Consider the following 17,329-nt stretch of genomic DNA (forward strand, 5'->3'; position numbering starts at 1 on the left):
GGATGTGGAAAGGATGTTACCCCTTGTGGGAGAAGCTAGAACTAGGGGTTACTGTCTAAAAATAAGGGGTCGCCCATTTAAGGCAGAGATGAGGAGAAATTATTTCTCTCAGAGGGTCGTGAGTCTTTGGAATTCTCTTCCTCAAAAGGCGGTGGAAGCAGAATCTTTGAATATTTTTAAGGCAGAGGTAGACAGATTCTTGATAAGCAAGGGGTGGTGAAAGGTTATCGGAGGTAGGCGGAAATGTGGAGTAATCAGTTCAGCCATGAACTTATTGAATTGCAGAGCAGGCTCGAGGGGCCCAGTGGCCTATTCCTGCTCCTAATTCATCTGTTCGTATGTTCTATGTTGATGAGGCAATCGTGTGGGATCAAAGTTTAATAATTCACTTTTACTCCAATCTATCTATTGACAAGATTGATGATGAAGTCTTTAAGTGAATGATCTAACCTCAGATGAAAGGAGGATTTGTTGTCATAAGATAAATCAATGGAAAAAGAGATGAACTACCTGGTACAGAGAACTTAGAACTAAGTCAGCTTTCCTCGACAGTTTAGTGCTTCATAAACTGTACATCTTAATTCAGTCTTTTTGGCATTGTTGAGCCTCTGAGCTAATTTCTTTGAATCTCACTTAGAAATGTTGACAGAATTTGTAGATTTTAACCGTTGTTCAATTTAAAAAAAATACTTGCATCATGGTCCAAATTTTTTCCATGGGGCGCAAGTATTTTGCAGACTAAGAATTTATGAGTTAACTCAAGGCACAAAAGACACAGATAAAATATTTCTTTCTATTGATACCAAATCTGAAGCCAGAAACTGCCACACAGCAAACTAAATTGAGGCAAGGGGAGGCAGGTTTCTGTAAGTGCAAGGAATTAAATCCCCAGAAATTGATGTTGGGTCGGGATCCCCAATGTCATCCCGCCCTTTCCAGGTTTCTGTGGGGCAGAATTGAAGGGAGCGTGGAACCCCCTTGATTTGTCGGATAAGTAACTATGGTAGTTAAGAAGCCAATTAAGCACTGTTTTGACCCTCAATTCTGGATTTTTCAACTAAGGCACCTGTTTTCTGACCTGTCAGGAATGTCAGCGTCGCTGAGGCGAGTGCACACTGGGAAGTGCTTCTTCAGTGAAACTGACAAACTGGGAAGCCTTTGATCAGCAGCGAGCTGAGATAGAGGTACAAATATGTAAACAGATTATGGAAAGATGTAGGAGCAACAGGGTGGTGGTGATAGGAGATTTTAATTTTCCCAACATTGACTGGGATTCACTTAGTGTTAGTGGTCCAGATGGAGCAGAATTTGTAAGGAGCATCCAGGAGGGTTTTCTAGAGCAGTATGTAAATAGTCCAACTCGGGAAGGGGCCATACTGGACCTGGTGTTGGGGAATGAGCCCGGCCAGGTGGTTGAAGTTTCAGTAGGGGACTACTTTGGGAATAGTGATCACAATTCCGTAAGTTTTAGAATACTCATGGACAAAGACGGGAGTGGTCCCAAAGGAAGAGTGCTAAATTGGGGGAAGGCCAACTATACCAAAATTCGGCAGGAGCTGGGGAATGTAGATTGGGAGCAGCTGTTTGAAGGTAAATCCACATTTGATATGTGGGAGGCTTTTAAAGAGAGGTTGATTAGCGTGCAGGAGAGACATGTTCCTGTGAAAATGAGGGATAGAAATGGCAAGATTAGGGAACCATGGATGACAGGTGAAATTGTGTGACTAGCTAAGAGGAAAAAGGAAGCATAAATAAGGTCTAGGAGGCTGAAGAAAGACGAAGCTTTGAAAGAATATCGGGAATGTAGGACCAATCTGAAACGAGGAATTAAGAGGGCTAAAAGGGGTCATGAAATATCTTTAGCAAACAGGGTTAAGGAAAATCCCAAAGCCTTTTATTCATATATAAGGAGCAAGAGGGTAACTACAGAAAGGATTGGCCCACTCAAGGACAAAGGAGGAAAGTTATGCGTGGAGTCAGAGAAAATGGGTGAGATTCTAAACGAGTACTTTGCATCGGTATTCACCGAGAGGGACATGACGGATGTTGAGGTTAGGGACAGATGTTTGATTACTCTAGGTCAAGTCGGCATAAGGAGGGAGGAAGTGTTGGGTATTCTAAAAGGCACTAAGGTGGACAAGTCCCCAGGTCCGGATGGGATCTATCCCAGGTTACTGAGGGAAGCGAGAGAGGAAATAGCTGGGGCCTTAACAGATATCTTTGCAGCATCCTTAAACACGGGTGAGGTCCCGGAGGACTGGAGAATTGCTAATGTTGTCCCCTTGATTAAGAAGGGTAGCAGGGAAAATCCAGGTAATTATAGACCGGTGAGCCTGACGTCAGTGGTAGGGAAGCTGCTGGAGAAGATACTGAGGGATAGGATCTATTCCCATTTGGAAGAAAATGGGCTTATCAGTGATAGGCAACATGGTTTTGTGCAGGGAAGGTCATGTCTTACCAACTTAATAGAATTCTTTGAGGAAGTGACAAAGTTGATTGATGAGGGAAGGGCTGTAGATGTCATATACATGGACTTCAGTAAGGCGTTTGATAAGGTTCCCCATGGTAGGCTGATGGAGAAAGTGAAGTCGCATGGGGTCCAGGGTGTACTAGCTAGATGGATAGAGAACTGGCTGGGCAACAGGAGACAGAGAGTAGCAGAGGAAGGGAGTTTCTCAAAATGGAGAAGTGTGACCAGTGGTGTTCCACAGGGATCCGTGCTGGGACCACTGTACCACTGTTGTTTGTGATATACATTAATGATTTGGAGGAAAGTATAGGTGGACTGATTAGCAAGTTTGCAGACGACACTAAGATTGGTGGAGTAGCAGATAGTGAAGGGGACTGTCAGAGAATACAGTGGAATATAAATAGATTGGAGAGTTGGGCAGAGAAATGGCAGATGGAGTTCAATCAGGGCAAATGCGAGGTGATGCATTTTGGAAGATCCAATTCAAGAGTGAACTATACAGTAAATGGAAAAGTCCTGGGGAAAATTGATGTACAGAGAGATTTGGGTGTTCAGGTCCATTGTTCCCTGAAGGTGGCAACGCAGGTCAATAGAGTGGTCAAGAAGGCATACGGCATGCTTTCCTTCATCGGACGGGGTATTGAGTACAAGGGTTGGCAGGTCATGTTACAGTTGTATAAGACTTTGGTTCGGCCACATTTGGAATACTGCGTGCAGTTCTGGTCGCCACATTACCAAAAGGATGTAGATGCTTTGGAGAGGGTGCAGAGGAGGTTCACCAGGATGTTGCCTGGTATGGAGGGCGCTCGCTATGAAGAGAGGTTGAGCAGATTAGGATTATTTTCATTAGAAAGACGGAGGTTGAGGGGGGACCTGATTGAGGTGTACAAAATCATGAGAGGTATAGACAGGGTGGATAGCAAGAAGCTTTTTCCCAGAGTGGGTGATTCAATTACTAGGGGTCACGAGTTCAAAGTGAGAGGGGAAAAGTTTAAGGGGGATATGCGTGGAAAGTTCTTTACGCAGAGGGTGGTGGGTGCCTGGAACGCGTTGCCAGCGGAGGTGGTAGACGCGGGCACGATAGCGTCTTTTAAGATGTATCTAGACAGATACATGAATGGGCAGGAAGCAAAGAGATACAGACCCTTAGAAAGTAGGCGACATGTTTAGATAGAGGGTCTGGACCGGCGCAGGCTTGGCGGGCCGAAGGGCCTGTTCCTGTGCTGTAATTTTCTTTGTTCTTTGCTCCAGCCATGGCCAGATGAGGCACTGCTGGTCAAAGCACTACTCTCAAAGAGCACTATCACTGCTTGACAGGTGATTGCCAATTTCTTGGCAGGCACTTCACCTATCTAGTACTTTACTCACCTTCAGCTGCACTTCCCTGCTGCCAGCCTTCAACACAGGGGCGGCGCAGTGGTTAGCACCGCAGCCTCACAGCTCCAGGGACCCGGGTTCGATTCTGGGTACTGCCTGTGCAGAGTTTGCAAGTTATCCCTGTGACCGCGTGGATTTTCGCCGGGTGCTCCAGTTTCCTCCCACAGCTAAAGACTACAGCCAAAGACTTGCAGGTGATAGGTAAATTGGCCGTTGTAAATTGCCCCTAGTGTAGGTAGGTGGTAGGGAATATGGGATTACTGTTGGGTTAGTATAAGTGGGTGGTTGTTGGTCGGCACAGGCTCGGTGGGCCGAAGGGCCTGTTTCAGTGCTGTATCTCTAAATAAAAATAAACAGCATGAGAGCAGCTTATGCAGCTGCACCTTTCATCTCTGATAAGGGGCAAGAGCAGAAGCAACACCACATCCAGGAGCAACAGGAGTAACAACAGCAGCAGCACAGCGGACCTCTCCTCACCTGCATGCCCTTCCACAGGGCAGCTGGAAGGAGGCGAGACTCCCAAAACATGGCTTACAGGAAGAGGATCGATCGTCTCTCTCAACATGTCTGAGACCAGTACCTCAGGAGACACATGCTCTCATGGCAGGTCGCTTCTGGCATCTGCAGCTTCCTGCAACAATACGTCCTTCTCAATGGACCAGGTGGGGAGAGGGGGGCAGGGCCTGCCAGTGTCCATTTAACTGCCTGCCATTGGAGGGCCATCACCCATAACACACCACCCCATGCCCTAGGTCTCTGCCTCTCACCAAGTTGTGTGCTCTTTTCTCCTGCAAGGGGAGAAAGCAGAGAGGTGCAAGTGTTCGTAATGACTTACGAACCAGGGAGGGAAGGACGACATTTGTGGAGGGTGACTGTGAAGCATGGATGCGAGAGGGCAATAAGATGAGTGTGAGTCAGAGTGTTGGCTGCTCAGATGGGGATGTAAGAAGTCAGCAGATGAAAGTAAATGTGTGGAGCTGCAAGGTATGCTGTTCTGAGCAGCGTTGTGCAGGATAATGCTGTGAAAGTCAGAGCGTGCTGCTTGGCACCAGAAAGTGTTATGCCACTCACCTTTCCTGCCCTCCAGAAGTCCTGGATCCTTTGAGCACTGTCTCCAGGTTGAAGGGACAACACCCCTGCTGCTCACTTCCTCATTCACTCCCATCCACACCTCTTGGTTGGAGAGACAGTCCTCCTCCTCTTCCCATCCTTGGGAGAGCTCATCTCACTATAGCTCCTCAGTTCCAGCAGCAGGACCTCCAGCTAAGAGTGAGGCCCCTGGGGAGCAGCCTTCCTAAGTTTTCTCTCCATTCCTGTGGCTGCTACTGCAGCCTTAAAAATCCAAGTGCTGGTCAACCCTTGTAACCCATGCTGTGGTCCCTTTAATTAGAAATCCTTCCTTTGATGGAATGGATACACCACCCTGTCCACCCAAAGCTGCCCCCCACCCCCTGTTGGGTGGGGAACCCTGAAGTGGGGTGCTAATGCTGTGGCTCAGGAAGGAGTCTCAGCAAAGCCCCCTTCTTCGCCATTCGGGTTTCCAACCCGCAAATGGTCCCTCAGTTCCAGCATGGACTAAGTGCAGAAGATTTCACCCTTTGTTTTTTATGGAACAAAATACTTGCAATGCAATATTCTTTGAAAGCTTACCGTTCCTTACAAGAACTAATAAGGAAAGCTCAAGTTGGTTAGGTGAAATAGATGAGAAATGACGTGAAGGGACAGGCATCCTTCTATTTCTCTAGTTGAATAACTTTACCGTACCTGTGATATACGTGTATAAGATAATGATGCTTTGGCAAGAAGCTTCCTATAATCTGGTGTGATTGATTTTTCACTTCTATACTTTTGAAATGCTTACATTCATGTGAAATCCAGGACACTTCTTAACAATTCAAGTTCTGTTTAGACAGTAATGCAGCATGACCACTTGGATAGGTTTAATACTAGTTCTGGAAGAATCAGGGCCAAGAATCCAACAGTGAAAATATCCGTATTACTGCTTTGTTATATGTATACTAAATTCAACTTTGGGAGGGAAACTAAGAGGCATTTTAGACCCATTCTAAACTGTAGAACCAGGTTATGAAAATACAAACAGGCTGTTCCAATCATGTATGCATATCAGCACCATTTCCAACAGGAGCATAAAAAGTAATTTTTACATTTTTTTTATTCATTCAGGGATGTGGACGTCGCTGGCTAGGCTAGCATTTATTGCCCATCCCTAATTGCCCTTGAGAAGGTAGGGGTGAGCTGCCTTCTTGAACCGCTGTTATGAAGGGAGTTCCAGGATTTTGACCCAGCGACAGTGAAGGAACGGTGATATAGTTCCAAGTCAGGATGGTGCATGACTTGGAGGGGAACTTGCAGGTAGTGGTGTTCCCATGCATTTGCTGCCCTTGTCCTTCTAGTTGGTAGAGGTCGCGGGTATGGAAGGTGCTGTCTAAGGAGCCTTGGTGCATTGCTGCAGTGCATCTTGTAGATGCATAAAGTTTAAATATGGTGAAGTGTTCTGCAGTTACTGAGAGGCAAATCAACTCTTTATGAAAAGAACATATAATTCCCTACAAAGCTGAGCATAGATAGTATTACTCCTTATGATAAATAGTTAAAAAGGAGAGAAAATACAAGAAAAGGAATGATAAACATTCAAGTGCACTTGTTTCTATCTTTTACCTCATATAAATGTTCACCATTATTCAATTCTTACATCATTACGTAAAGCTGATTCTTTTCTGTGTCTTTTGTACATCTAGAGGGGCTGCATGCAACAGGCCTCTATTGAATTTACTATAAAAATACTTTTGAAAAACATCCGTGTTTTCAGCAAGTCTTTGTTAAGATAATTACTTCAAAGTTTTACTTTCATTCTATGTTGCTCAATTTCTTTTCACGTCTGACTAACTTTTGATTGGTTGGCTATGCAAACATATTCCTGGTTACCTCTTTGAATTTGTGAGCAATCTTGCTGGCGTCCACCTCTGTAGGAGAAAGCATATCATCGGTTTCAGGCAGGTCAAACACTTCAATCGCCATTTCACCACCAGTGAGAACTGAGCCCATTTCGTCATCTTCCTCATCAGTGGCATATTCTCCTGTCTTAACATTAAATTATATTTTTGCAAATATGAATACAAAAGTTATACATATATAAAATACTTTGAAATTATAAAAGACAGGCTTTAAGATGGCAACCAAGTACACATTTGTTTAACTGTAAAGTTAGGTGTGCAACATTTATAGACTCTTATTAGTGTACTATAATTAGTCTCAATCTGAAATATTGTATCTTACTTTTAGGCCTCTAAGTAACATTTCAAAGAAGGAATGAATGAAGAACAGTACTACAAAAGTTACAACTAGAAAATAATTCTGGCTGATTTCATAGCAAAGATGGTATTGAATAACTGTTGCACCTTTCTTCCAGTTGTCACTACTTTTTGTATTTAATGGTGTTATGATCCTGTAGTTTTTCTTTCCAGGAAGAATGCAGCGTGCCTTTAAGGCTGGAAAAAGAGCCATACTGCTTTAAGGCAGCAAGCTCTAAAGACTGAGTCAAAGAACGCATTCTTGTTGCCTTGGATACAGCCATTCGGAGACTGCGATTCAAAGGGTGCATTCTTGTTACCTTGGATACAGCCACTCGGACTGAGTATTGAGAGATACATTTGTTACAATTTAATTTTGAACTTATAGTGCAAACAGCCTGTTCTAACAGGAGACACAGACAGACAGCTGTGTGTTAGCACCTGAAAGAAGAACTCTCAGCCCATTTCAACTAAGGAAGAGAATTTAGACCATTTATTCATTATTCTCACAAAATTCAAAAAAAGTCAAGCCAAAAACATAGATCTCTGATAATTTAAACTGAAGGAAGGGAAATTAGACTGTGACAATCTTTTATCTCTCAAAAATTCTAAAGCCAGATTGATTCTATTGAAAGTGGTTACGAGTTGTTGATCTACTGCGGCCATTGCTGGAGAAGGAAAGCATCACTTACTGCTGGAATTAGACTACGGACTGTTCTACTGTTAAACCTTTTTTCTCCCCCATCGGACAGCTGTGAGGACTTCAAGCAACCTTGGACTTTTTCACCTCTGGCAGGAGTGTAAATTTGCAAAGACTCTAATTTTTGTTTTTATTTTAAATGTTGTTTATATCTTAGTAGTGTTTAAGAATTTAGTTTTTCTAATTAAACAGTTAATTTGTTGATTTAAAGACACCTGGTTTGGATAGCCTCATTCGGGGGTTAATAGATGGTACAATTTGGCTGGGTCTTGCTTTAATTTGGAAAGTTTAAAATGATATGTTAGGCGATCTGGGATTGAATTAACAGTGCATTTGTCCCAGCACAATCAGAATCGTATTTTTTGATTGGGGGCTTTGACTGGGCCAGTCGGTCGTAACAATGGCTACTATAACAGCTGAAAAGCATTTGTACACAAAATAGACACTCCAATAGTTAAAGTAAGAAGAAACAAAAGCTTAAACCACAGACTACGACCTGTATATTTTCTCAAATATTAAATAAATTCATTTATACCCAAAAGCAAAACATTAAATTTGAAAATTTACATCATGATTACTACTCTCCAAGGCTTGTTAAGAACACAACATACCTATATGTTTGAGTAAGCTTAAATGTCTAATTACAGCATGCCTATGAACCTAAATATTTTTAAGTCCAACATGCTGGATTTCTAAAAGTACAATGTTCAGAAATAGAATTTGCACAGGGAGAGTTTTGAAGATTTCCTTTTTTTATACAATGCAATTTCAATAGTTTAATCTTCATCTGTATGACAACTATCTCAATACCTGGAACTCTCATATTTTTCTCTGATTCACTAACTGAAAAGATAGTTATTTTAAATAAGAATCTAGTTTACCTGTTATGGCACTATTTTGCTCCTATTAAAGACCTTTCAGAAAAATACTATTCTTTCTTAGGGATTATCCCTTCTTTTCCTTCACAAGGAGTATGTACTCCCAGGGAAAGAATGGTTTAAATTTATGAATAAAGTAATTCTTTATTGTACCAGGTGGTCTTTCCACAAATATAGACCAGGACTTAATGAAACTTAAAAACAATATGTTAATCAGACTTGCTTTACTTAAAACGGTCATCTTAGGTAATTACATACAACCTACATTAAGCTCCAAGACCTAACTGCAGGTAGAGCTGGGCCGACACCAAAGGAGATGTGGACTTTTCATTCGCCAAAGCATGAACAAGACCAATAAATAATCCAAAGCACTTAAATGGTGACTTTCTATTTGCTGAGGATGAACAAGCTTTTACTTTTATAATACTTAACTCTTCCATTGCTAGAAATACAGTAAAATATGAGGTTACATTCCAATATATATGAGGAATCAATCATTATCCAGGTTACATTCCAATATATATGAGGAATCAATCATTATCCAGGAGTACCGGACATGTTTGTTGCACCTGGTAATTTTACTCAAGTTCCTGAATCATGTTCGTAAAAACTAAATGGAAGATGGTCCTTCACGTGTATTTATCTGTATAGCTAAGGTTCTACACATCATTTTAAAACAATCCTATATGAACATCATTGATCTTGAATCACAAGCCTCCCCATGCATTCTAAATTGTACCTTTACCAGTGTTTTGCATTTTGAGATACATATATCAGGAACTCTATACAGATGCTGAGTATTTCTGGCGCTTTCTGTTCTCATTTGAGTTCCAGAATCCACAATATTTGCTCTTACGTGTAAAATAAATCCTTGCAAAGTCAGAAATCAATCTTGCCAGCGTTACTTGGTTTATTTTGACATTTTATAACACCTGTTGTTTCTCCATTATCTGATCAAGTTCATGATTAAATATATTTTTAACATTACTAAATCTGCTGTTTCATTAGCTGCAAATCATTACATGCTCAAAATGAAAGATAGTTTTACTCTCCAGTTATAACTTCCAAATAACGTTTATGAAAAGTATCTCAAGACTCCACAGGAACAAAAAAAGTAGCAGCTTTACTGCTAAAATGATCATTAGTTAAATGGTCTAGCCTCTCTGCCCCTGCTGATTTTTCTGTAGGTCAGCACATGCAAATTGCATTATGAGAGAAGCATGGCTTCCACAATGCTCCCCAAATCTGCTAGTTCGAAAACTGGATGCAGCACCTGTCTATTAGGCCTGTGTCCAACATTTAAAGACCAATGGGGCTGTATTTTATGGGCTCCCGAGGCGAGGTTGGAGGCGGGTGGGGGGGGGCCCATAGAATCGCAATGGGTGGCGGGGGCAGAGGACCCGTCGCCGCCCCATCGCCAAACAATCTTGCCTGGGGCAGGATAGGCCGACGACGGCCTTTCTAACCAGAGGCCAATCGAGGCCCTTAAGTGGCCTATTAACAGATGGTTGAGGGCCTCTTCCCGCCACCACTGGGATCTAACCAGCAGCAGGGGGTGCCTCTGCCATGCGGAGAGGGCACCTAGTAAAATGAGGCGCCCTCCTTGCGGGCTTGGAGTTGGGTGGGGGGGGGGGTTCCCTCAACTGTGGCCCACGGAGGGCCCTGGCCAGAAACAGTGCACCTCCCAGGACCCCACTCCCCCTGGGCTTTACAACCAACCCCTTCTCACCAGGGCCTTCTGGACTGGCCACAGTGACCTGCCTCACTTACCTGAGGTTCGGGGTTCCAGCCTTGGGCCTGGGTCCAAGGCCTCTGCAATACTGGGAGTGGCCACCGCTCCCAGTGGCACTGCTGATACTGCTGAGCTGCTGGCCCTGTGATTGGCCAGCAGCTCTTAGAGGCAGGATCCCCATCTTTAACGGGACGAGGATCCCGGTGAAGGTCACAACCTGCAAAATACCAGAAGATCTCACTGGCAGTGGCAGGGGGCACGAGAAAGGCCGAGGCAGGGCTCCCCCCCCGTCGTTTTGGTCCAGAGCCGGGAGATCCACCTCCTCCACAATATCCAGCCCACGGAGTGGGCCTTGGAGTTTCACTTGGAAAGGAGTTTGTGCAAGCACTTGCAGAATGCAGTGCCTCTTAAAAAGAGTCGCCATATTCTCCAAAAAAAAAATGTTCAGACACGGTTGCCTCTTCTCCAATTATGGCCTGTCATATGAAGGTACCATCTCCAGAATTTTTCAAAAATGAGAATAGAAAATGCTGGAAATACTCAACAGGTCTGGCAGCATCTGTGGAGAGAGAAAGAGTTAACGTTTCAGTTCTGCGACCCTTCATCAGAATTTTTCAAATTGCTTTTGATCTTTTTATGTTAGAGAACTCAGATCATAACCACTACTCCCATTTTTTTTGTGCACTGCAGGCACTGGTAATGGTTCTGCTGTTGCCATTTACAGATCCTCTAGATCTATCTTTTGTTCTTTTACTTGTTCTATTACCACACTTATGCTTTGCACCATCACTCTTTTTGTCATTTAATCACTCCTGTCTTTCACCCTATCACAGACCTTCTCTTTTGTTCTTTCACCCCTCCTCCCGCCCACTTCTTTCTCTATCTCTGTGCTTGCTTAAAAACTGTTAGATCTCTCACTTGTTCCAGTTGAGACAAAAGGTCATTGACACGAAACGTGAACTCTGTCTCACTCTCCACAGATGCCAACTAACTTGCTGAGTATTTCCAACATTTTCTGCTTTTTATTTCAGACTTCCAGCATCCACAGTATCTTGCTTTTGAATTAATTCAAGTACTCTACAGCTAGTATTACATGCAACATTTTGCACAATAAAAGCTCAATTAGATTGAATCTTTTAAATGTTTTGAGGTTACTTATTTCAGAATTCTTAAAATATATAACCTACACAATAGTCCCACTCACATCAAATTCCTCAACATTAATATATTTTTCTTGTTAAAAAAAATACTCAAAATAGCTTCAATTTGTAATTTTTTGTGATACTATGATGTACAATCCTTACTTTGATCATACAATTCCCCAAAACTGGCAGAAAATGACAAAGTTGTGAAAAATAAGGTACATGCTACAATCAGTGAACTGTACAGTACAGAATGAAGCAACTCGGCCTACCATGCTTGTGCTGGCTCTTCATAAGAACCATCAAATTAGTCCGATGTTGCTTTCCTCATAGCCCTGCAATTTTTTTTTCACTTTTTAAGTATATATCCAATTTCCTTTAGAGAGGAATTATCGAATCGGTTTCTACCACCCTTTCAAGTACTCCAGTCCAGACCATCATAACTCGCTGTACAGAATAAATTTCACATTTCCCCAGTTCTTTTGCCAATTATCTTAAATCTGTGTCCTCTGGGTATCAACCTCCTACCAGTGGAAATAGTTTCTCCCTATCTACGATCAAAACACTTCATAATTTTGAACACCTCAATTAAATCTTCCCTTAACAATCTCTGCTCGAAGAATAATTCCAGCTTCTCCAGTCTCTCCACGTAACTGAAGTCCCTCATTCTTAGCACCAATCCAGTAAATCTTTTTTGCACCCTCTACAAGGCCTTGACGTAATTCCTAAAGTGCAGTGCCCAGAATTGGACACAATACTTCAGCTGAGGACTACCCAGTGATCTTTAAATGTTTAGCATAATTTCCTTGCTTTTGAACTCTATGCGTCTATTTATAAACCCCAGGATCCCATATTCTTTAACACCCTTATCAACTGGTCCTGTCACCTTCAAAGATTTGTTTATGTGAGCGTAACAGGTCTCCCTGTTCCTGCAACCCTTTTAGAATTGTACAATCTAATTTCAATTGTTTCTCCTCAATTTTCCTTCCAAAATGCATGACTTCACACTTCTCTACATTAAATTTCATCTATCGTATGTCTACCCATTTCAGCAGTCTGTCTATGTCCTCCTGAAGTCTACCTCACTGTTCACCACATTTCCGAATTTTGTGTCATCTGCAAACTTTGAAATTATGCCATTTATACCTAAGTCCATGTCAGTAATATACATCAGAAAAAGCAGTGATCCTAATACCAGCCAGTGGGGGACACCACTGTATACTTTCCTCCAGTCTGTTAAATACCCATTTTCCACTAATCTCTGCTTTCTGTCTCATAGACTTTGCTAACATGTTTATTATGTAGCACTTTACTGAACGCTTCTGAAAGTCCATATATACATCACCACACAATACTGTATCTGTTATCAGGGATAGTGTGACTGAACACTTGGACAAATATAAACTGATGAGAGAGCCTGCATGAACCTGAAAAGGGTAAGGCATGTCTAATTAATGTAGCTGAATTTTTGGAACAGGTTGCCAATCTGGTAGATAAGAAGTATCCATGGAGGTTATTTATATAGACTTCCAAAAGGTATTCAACAAGGTTCCACATAAGAAACTGTTAGCAAAATGAAATGAAATTGAAGGCAACCTATTGACATGGGTAGGAAATTGGTTAGGAAGTAGGAGGGAGAGAATAGGGATAACAGGCATGTTTTCCAACTGGCAGGTGGTGACTCATGGTGCCCCCCACCCCCAGGGTTCTGTGCTGGGGCCTCAGTTTTTCACTATATCAATGAATTAGATGAAGGAACAGAGTGCAAATATCCAAGTTTGCTGACAACACTAAGTTAGGTGGCACAGTGCATAATGTAGATTAAAGGCCTGCTTGGGTATAAAATTGAAACCAGACCCGGGCCCGACCCGACCACAGCCAACCCGAACCTGACCCAGGCCCGAGTTCCTTAATTTTTTTTTTCACACCCGAATATCTCAATAAATTTAATGATATCAAACATGTTATTGTGCTCTACCTTTTCCAAATGGTAATACTTGTGATCCTGTTCATCTGTTGCAGCAGCACATTATTCCTGCAGATGGAGTTGTGGGGAATCATGGGTGAGGCTGATCCCGTGAGTTCCCGGAAGCAGCACTGTCCACCCTGGACTCGGAATATTGACCTGACCCGACCCCGACACATATAGTCGGGTCTAGTCGGGCTCGGGTCAGGAAGCCAGGCTTCAGTGCAGATGGGCGTAGAAATTTGTCAAAGCCAAAATCTATTTGGCTAGAGCTAAGAAGCAATAGACATACTATTACACTACTGGGTGTATTCTATAGGACACCAACTAGTGGGAAAGATATAGAGGAAGTAATTTGCAAGGAAATTACAGAGAGGTGCAAAAAATTATAGAGTAGTTATAATGGGGAACTTTAATTATTCTAATATAGACTGGGATAGTAATAGTGTAAAGGGCAGAGAGAATTTCTAGATCAATATATTCCCGACCCAACGAGGAAGGAGGCATTGCTGGATCTGGTTCTGGGGAATGAGGTGGGGCAAGTGGATCAAGCTTCAGTAGGGGAAGATATAGGGGACAGTGATCATTGTATCATATGATTTAGGTTAGTTATAGAAAAGGACAAGGAGAAATCCAGAGTAAAAATAATTAATTGAGGGAGGGCTAATTTCAGTGGGGTGAGAATGGATCTGGCCCAGTTAAATTGAAATCAAAGATTGGCAAACAAAATTGTAACAGAACAATGGGCTGCCTTTAAAAGAGGAGATGTTTAGTGTATCGTCGAGATACATTCCCACAAGGTGGAAAGGTAGGACAAAGCCAAAGCTCCCTTAGATGATGAAAGAATAGAGAGTAAGGTTGATAATACAAGTCAGAACCAGGCTGACTATAGAAAGTTCAGAGTAAAAATAAATAGGAGCAGCAAAGAGTATGAGAAGAGACTGGAAGCTAAGATAACAGGGAATCCAAAAGTCGTCTACAGGCATATGAACAGTAAGAGAGTAGTAAAAGGAGGAGTGGGGTCGATTAGGGACTGAAAAGGGGATCTACGCATGGAGGTAGAGGACATGGCTGAGGTATGAAATGAGTACTTTGCATCTGTCTTAACCAAGGAAGAAGATGCTACCCAGCTCATAGTGGAAGAGACACTAGATGGGCTAAAAATTGATAAAGAGGTGGTATTAGATTGGCTGGCTGTGCTTAAAGTTGATAAGTCACCAGGGCCAGATGAGATGCATCCAAGGACACTGCAGCAAGTAAGAGTGGAAATTGCACAGGCACTGCCATAATCTTCCAATCCTCCTTAGATACAAGGGTGATGCCAGGGGACTGGAGAATTGCAAATGTTACACCTTTGTTCAAAAAATGATGTAAAACTAAGTCCAGCAACTGCAGGACAGTCAGTTTAACCTTGGTGGCAGGAAAACCTTGAGAAATTATAATCCAAATTAACAATTACTTGGACAAATGTGGATTAATCAGAGATTTGTTAAAGGCACATCATGTTTAACTAACTTAATTGTATTTTTTGATGAGGTAATAGATAAAGTTGATGAGGGCAATGGAGTTGATGTGGTATAAATGGACTTCCAAAAGGTGTTTGATAAAGTGCTACATAACAGGCTTGTCAGCAAAGTTAAAGTCCATGGACTAAAAGGGACAGTGGCAGCATGGATACAAAGTTGGTTGAATGACAAGAAACAGAGTGGAGGAAAGTATATATTGGGGTTTCCCAGGTGTCGGTATTAGGCCCACTTTGCTTAATCTATATTAATGACTTTGACTTGGGTGCGCAGGGCACAATTTCAAAATTTGCAGATGACACAAAACTTGGAAGTATTGTGAACTGTGAAGAAGATAATGATAGACTTCAAGAGGACATAGACAGGCTGGTGGAATGGATGAACACATGGCAGATGAAATTTAATGCAGAGAAATGAAGAGATTCATTTTGGTCGGAAGAACAAGGAGAGGCTATAGGATACAATTCTAAAAAGGGGTGCAGGAACAAAGGGACCTGGGGGATATATGCGCACATATCTTTGAAGGTGGCAGGGCAGGTTGAGAGAGTGATTAATAACGCATATGGGATCCTGGGCTTTATAAATAGAAGCATAGAGTACAAAAGCAAGGAAGTTATGATGAGCCTTTATAAAACACTGGTTTGGCCTCAACTGGGGTATTGTGCCCAATTCTGGGCACCACACTTTAGGAAGGATGTGAAGGCATTGGAGAGGGTGCAGAAAAGATTTATGAGAATGGTTCCAGGAATGACCGACTTCAGTTACATGGATAGATTGGAGAACCTGAGGTTGTTCTCCTTACAGCAGAGAAGGTAGAGAGCAGATTTGATAAAGATATTCAAAATCATGAGGGGTCTGGACAGAGTAGATAAGGAAGAAACTGTTCCCACTGGCAAAAGGGTTAAGAACCAAAGGACAGTGATGGCAAGAGAAGTAAACATGACATCAGGAAAAACCTTTTTTAAAAACACAGTGAGTGGTTAGAATCTGGAATGTACTGTCTGAGAGCGTGGTGGAGACAGATTCAATCCTGGCTTTCAAGAGAATTGGATAATGATCTGAATAGAAAAATGCGCAGGGCTACGGGAAAAAGGCAATGGAGTGACACTAGCTGAGTTGCTCTTGCAGAGAGCCGACACGAACATGATGGGGTGAATGGCCTGTAACAATTCTGTAATTCCATGTCTAATGAACCTGACATTCATCGTGAAAGAAAGTTGCATTTATATAGCATCTTTCATGACCACTGGAAGTCTCAAAGTGCTTTACAGCCAATTAAGCACTTTTGAAGTGTCATCACAGTTGTAATGTAGAAAATACAGCAGCCAATTTGCAAACAGCAATGTGATAATGACCAGATCATCTGTTTCTGTGATATTGATTGAGGTATAAATATAAGGCAGGGCACCGGAGATAACTCCCTGCTCGTCTTCAAAACAGCACCAATGTATCTTTTACGTCCACCTGAGGGGGCAGACGGGGCCTCGGTTTAATGCCTCATCTAAAGATGGCACCCCTGACAGTGTAGTACTCCCTCAGTACTGCACTGGAATGTCAGCCTTGATTTTTGTGTTGAAGTCTTGGAGTGGGACTTGAGCCCACAACCTTGTGACTCAGTGGCGAGACTGCTACCAACTGAGCCACGGTCAATATTAAAGCATTTTTCTGTTTCATTTTAATCACAATTTCTTTAGTCATCTAGGGAGCTCTATACTTGGAGGCCCTTCCTTTCACCTCATAGCAGAAATTACAAGAAATTACATATGTTTCTACTTTGTAAAGATGAATGAAAAAGTGACAATGGAGTCAGACTTTTGTGTAGCATTATGACGGTGCTTCTATTTTTTTGTATTTTAGAATTATGAATATTGATTTATTGGGAAAACTGAAAAGGATTCCATGGATGATTTTTCACTGGGGTCATTGAAAGGTTCTTTGGACTTGGTTTGTAAACAACCCTTACTGGAAGTCATCTGTCTTCAGATAAATACCCAGCAGGGACTTTCTGACTCAGGGGAGATGTTTACTGAGAAGTGACAGTTTATGATTATAGGGATCAGGAGGCTTGACTCTTGAGATATTGTTTTTGATTTTGCTTTGGACAGTGTGTTGGGGTGTGAACTGTTTTGAAGGCAGTTGGAGAAAACCAGCCAAGAGAGTAGTCACCATCAGCACCCTCTTCCATCCTGAGCATCAAGTGTAAGAAATAGAGAAACTAATGCTGCATTTC

At 42.3% G+C, this 17,329-nt stretch overlaps 1 protein-coding gene across 10 annotated transcripts in view; it reads right to left on the reverse strand.

Moving 5' to 3' along the window:
- The window catches only part of ppp1r9a (protein phosphatase 1, regulatory subunit 9A), a 358,146-nt gene that overhangs the window by 111,341 nt on the left and 229,476 nt on the right, over nucleotides 1-17,329 (reverse strand). For all 10 annotated transcript variants that reach the window (XM_068009859.1, XM_068009863.1, XM_068009853.1 and 7 more), the window contains exon 6: nucleotides 6,794-6,949. In XM_068009859.1, the coding sequence (XP_067865960.1) occupies nucleotides 6,794-6,949 (156 nt within the window). The remainder of the gene's footprint in view (nucleotides 1-6,793; nucleotides 6,950-17,329) is intronic.

The sequence above is a fragment of the Heterodontus francisci genome, chromosome 2, assembly GCF_036365525.1.
Source record: "Heterodontus francisci isolate sHetFra1 chromosome 2, sHetFra1.hap1, whole genome shotgun sequence".
In the NCBI taxonomy this organism is placed as follows: Eukaryota; Metazoa; Chordata; class Chondrichthyes; order Heterodontiformes; family Heterodontidae; genus Heterodontus; species Heterodontus francisci.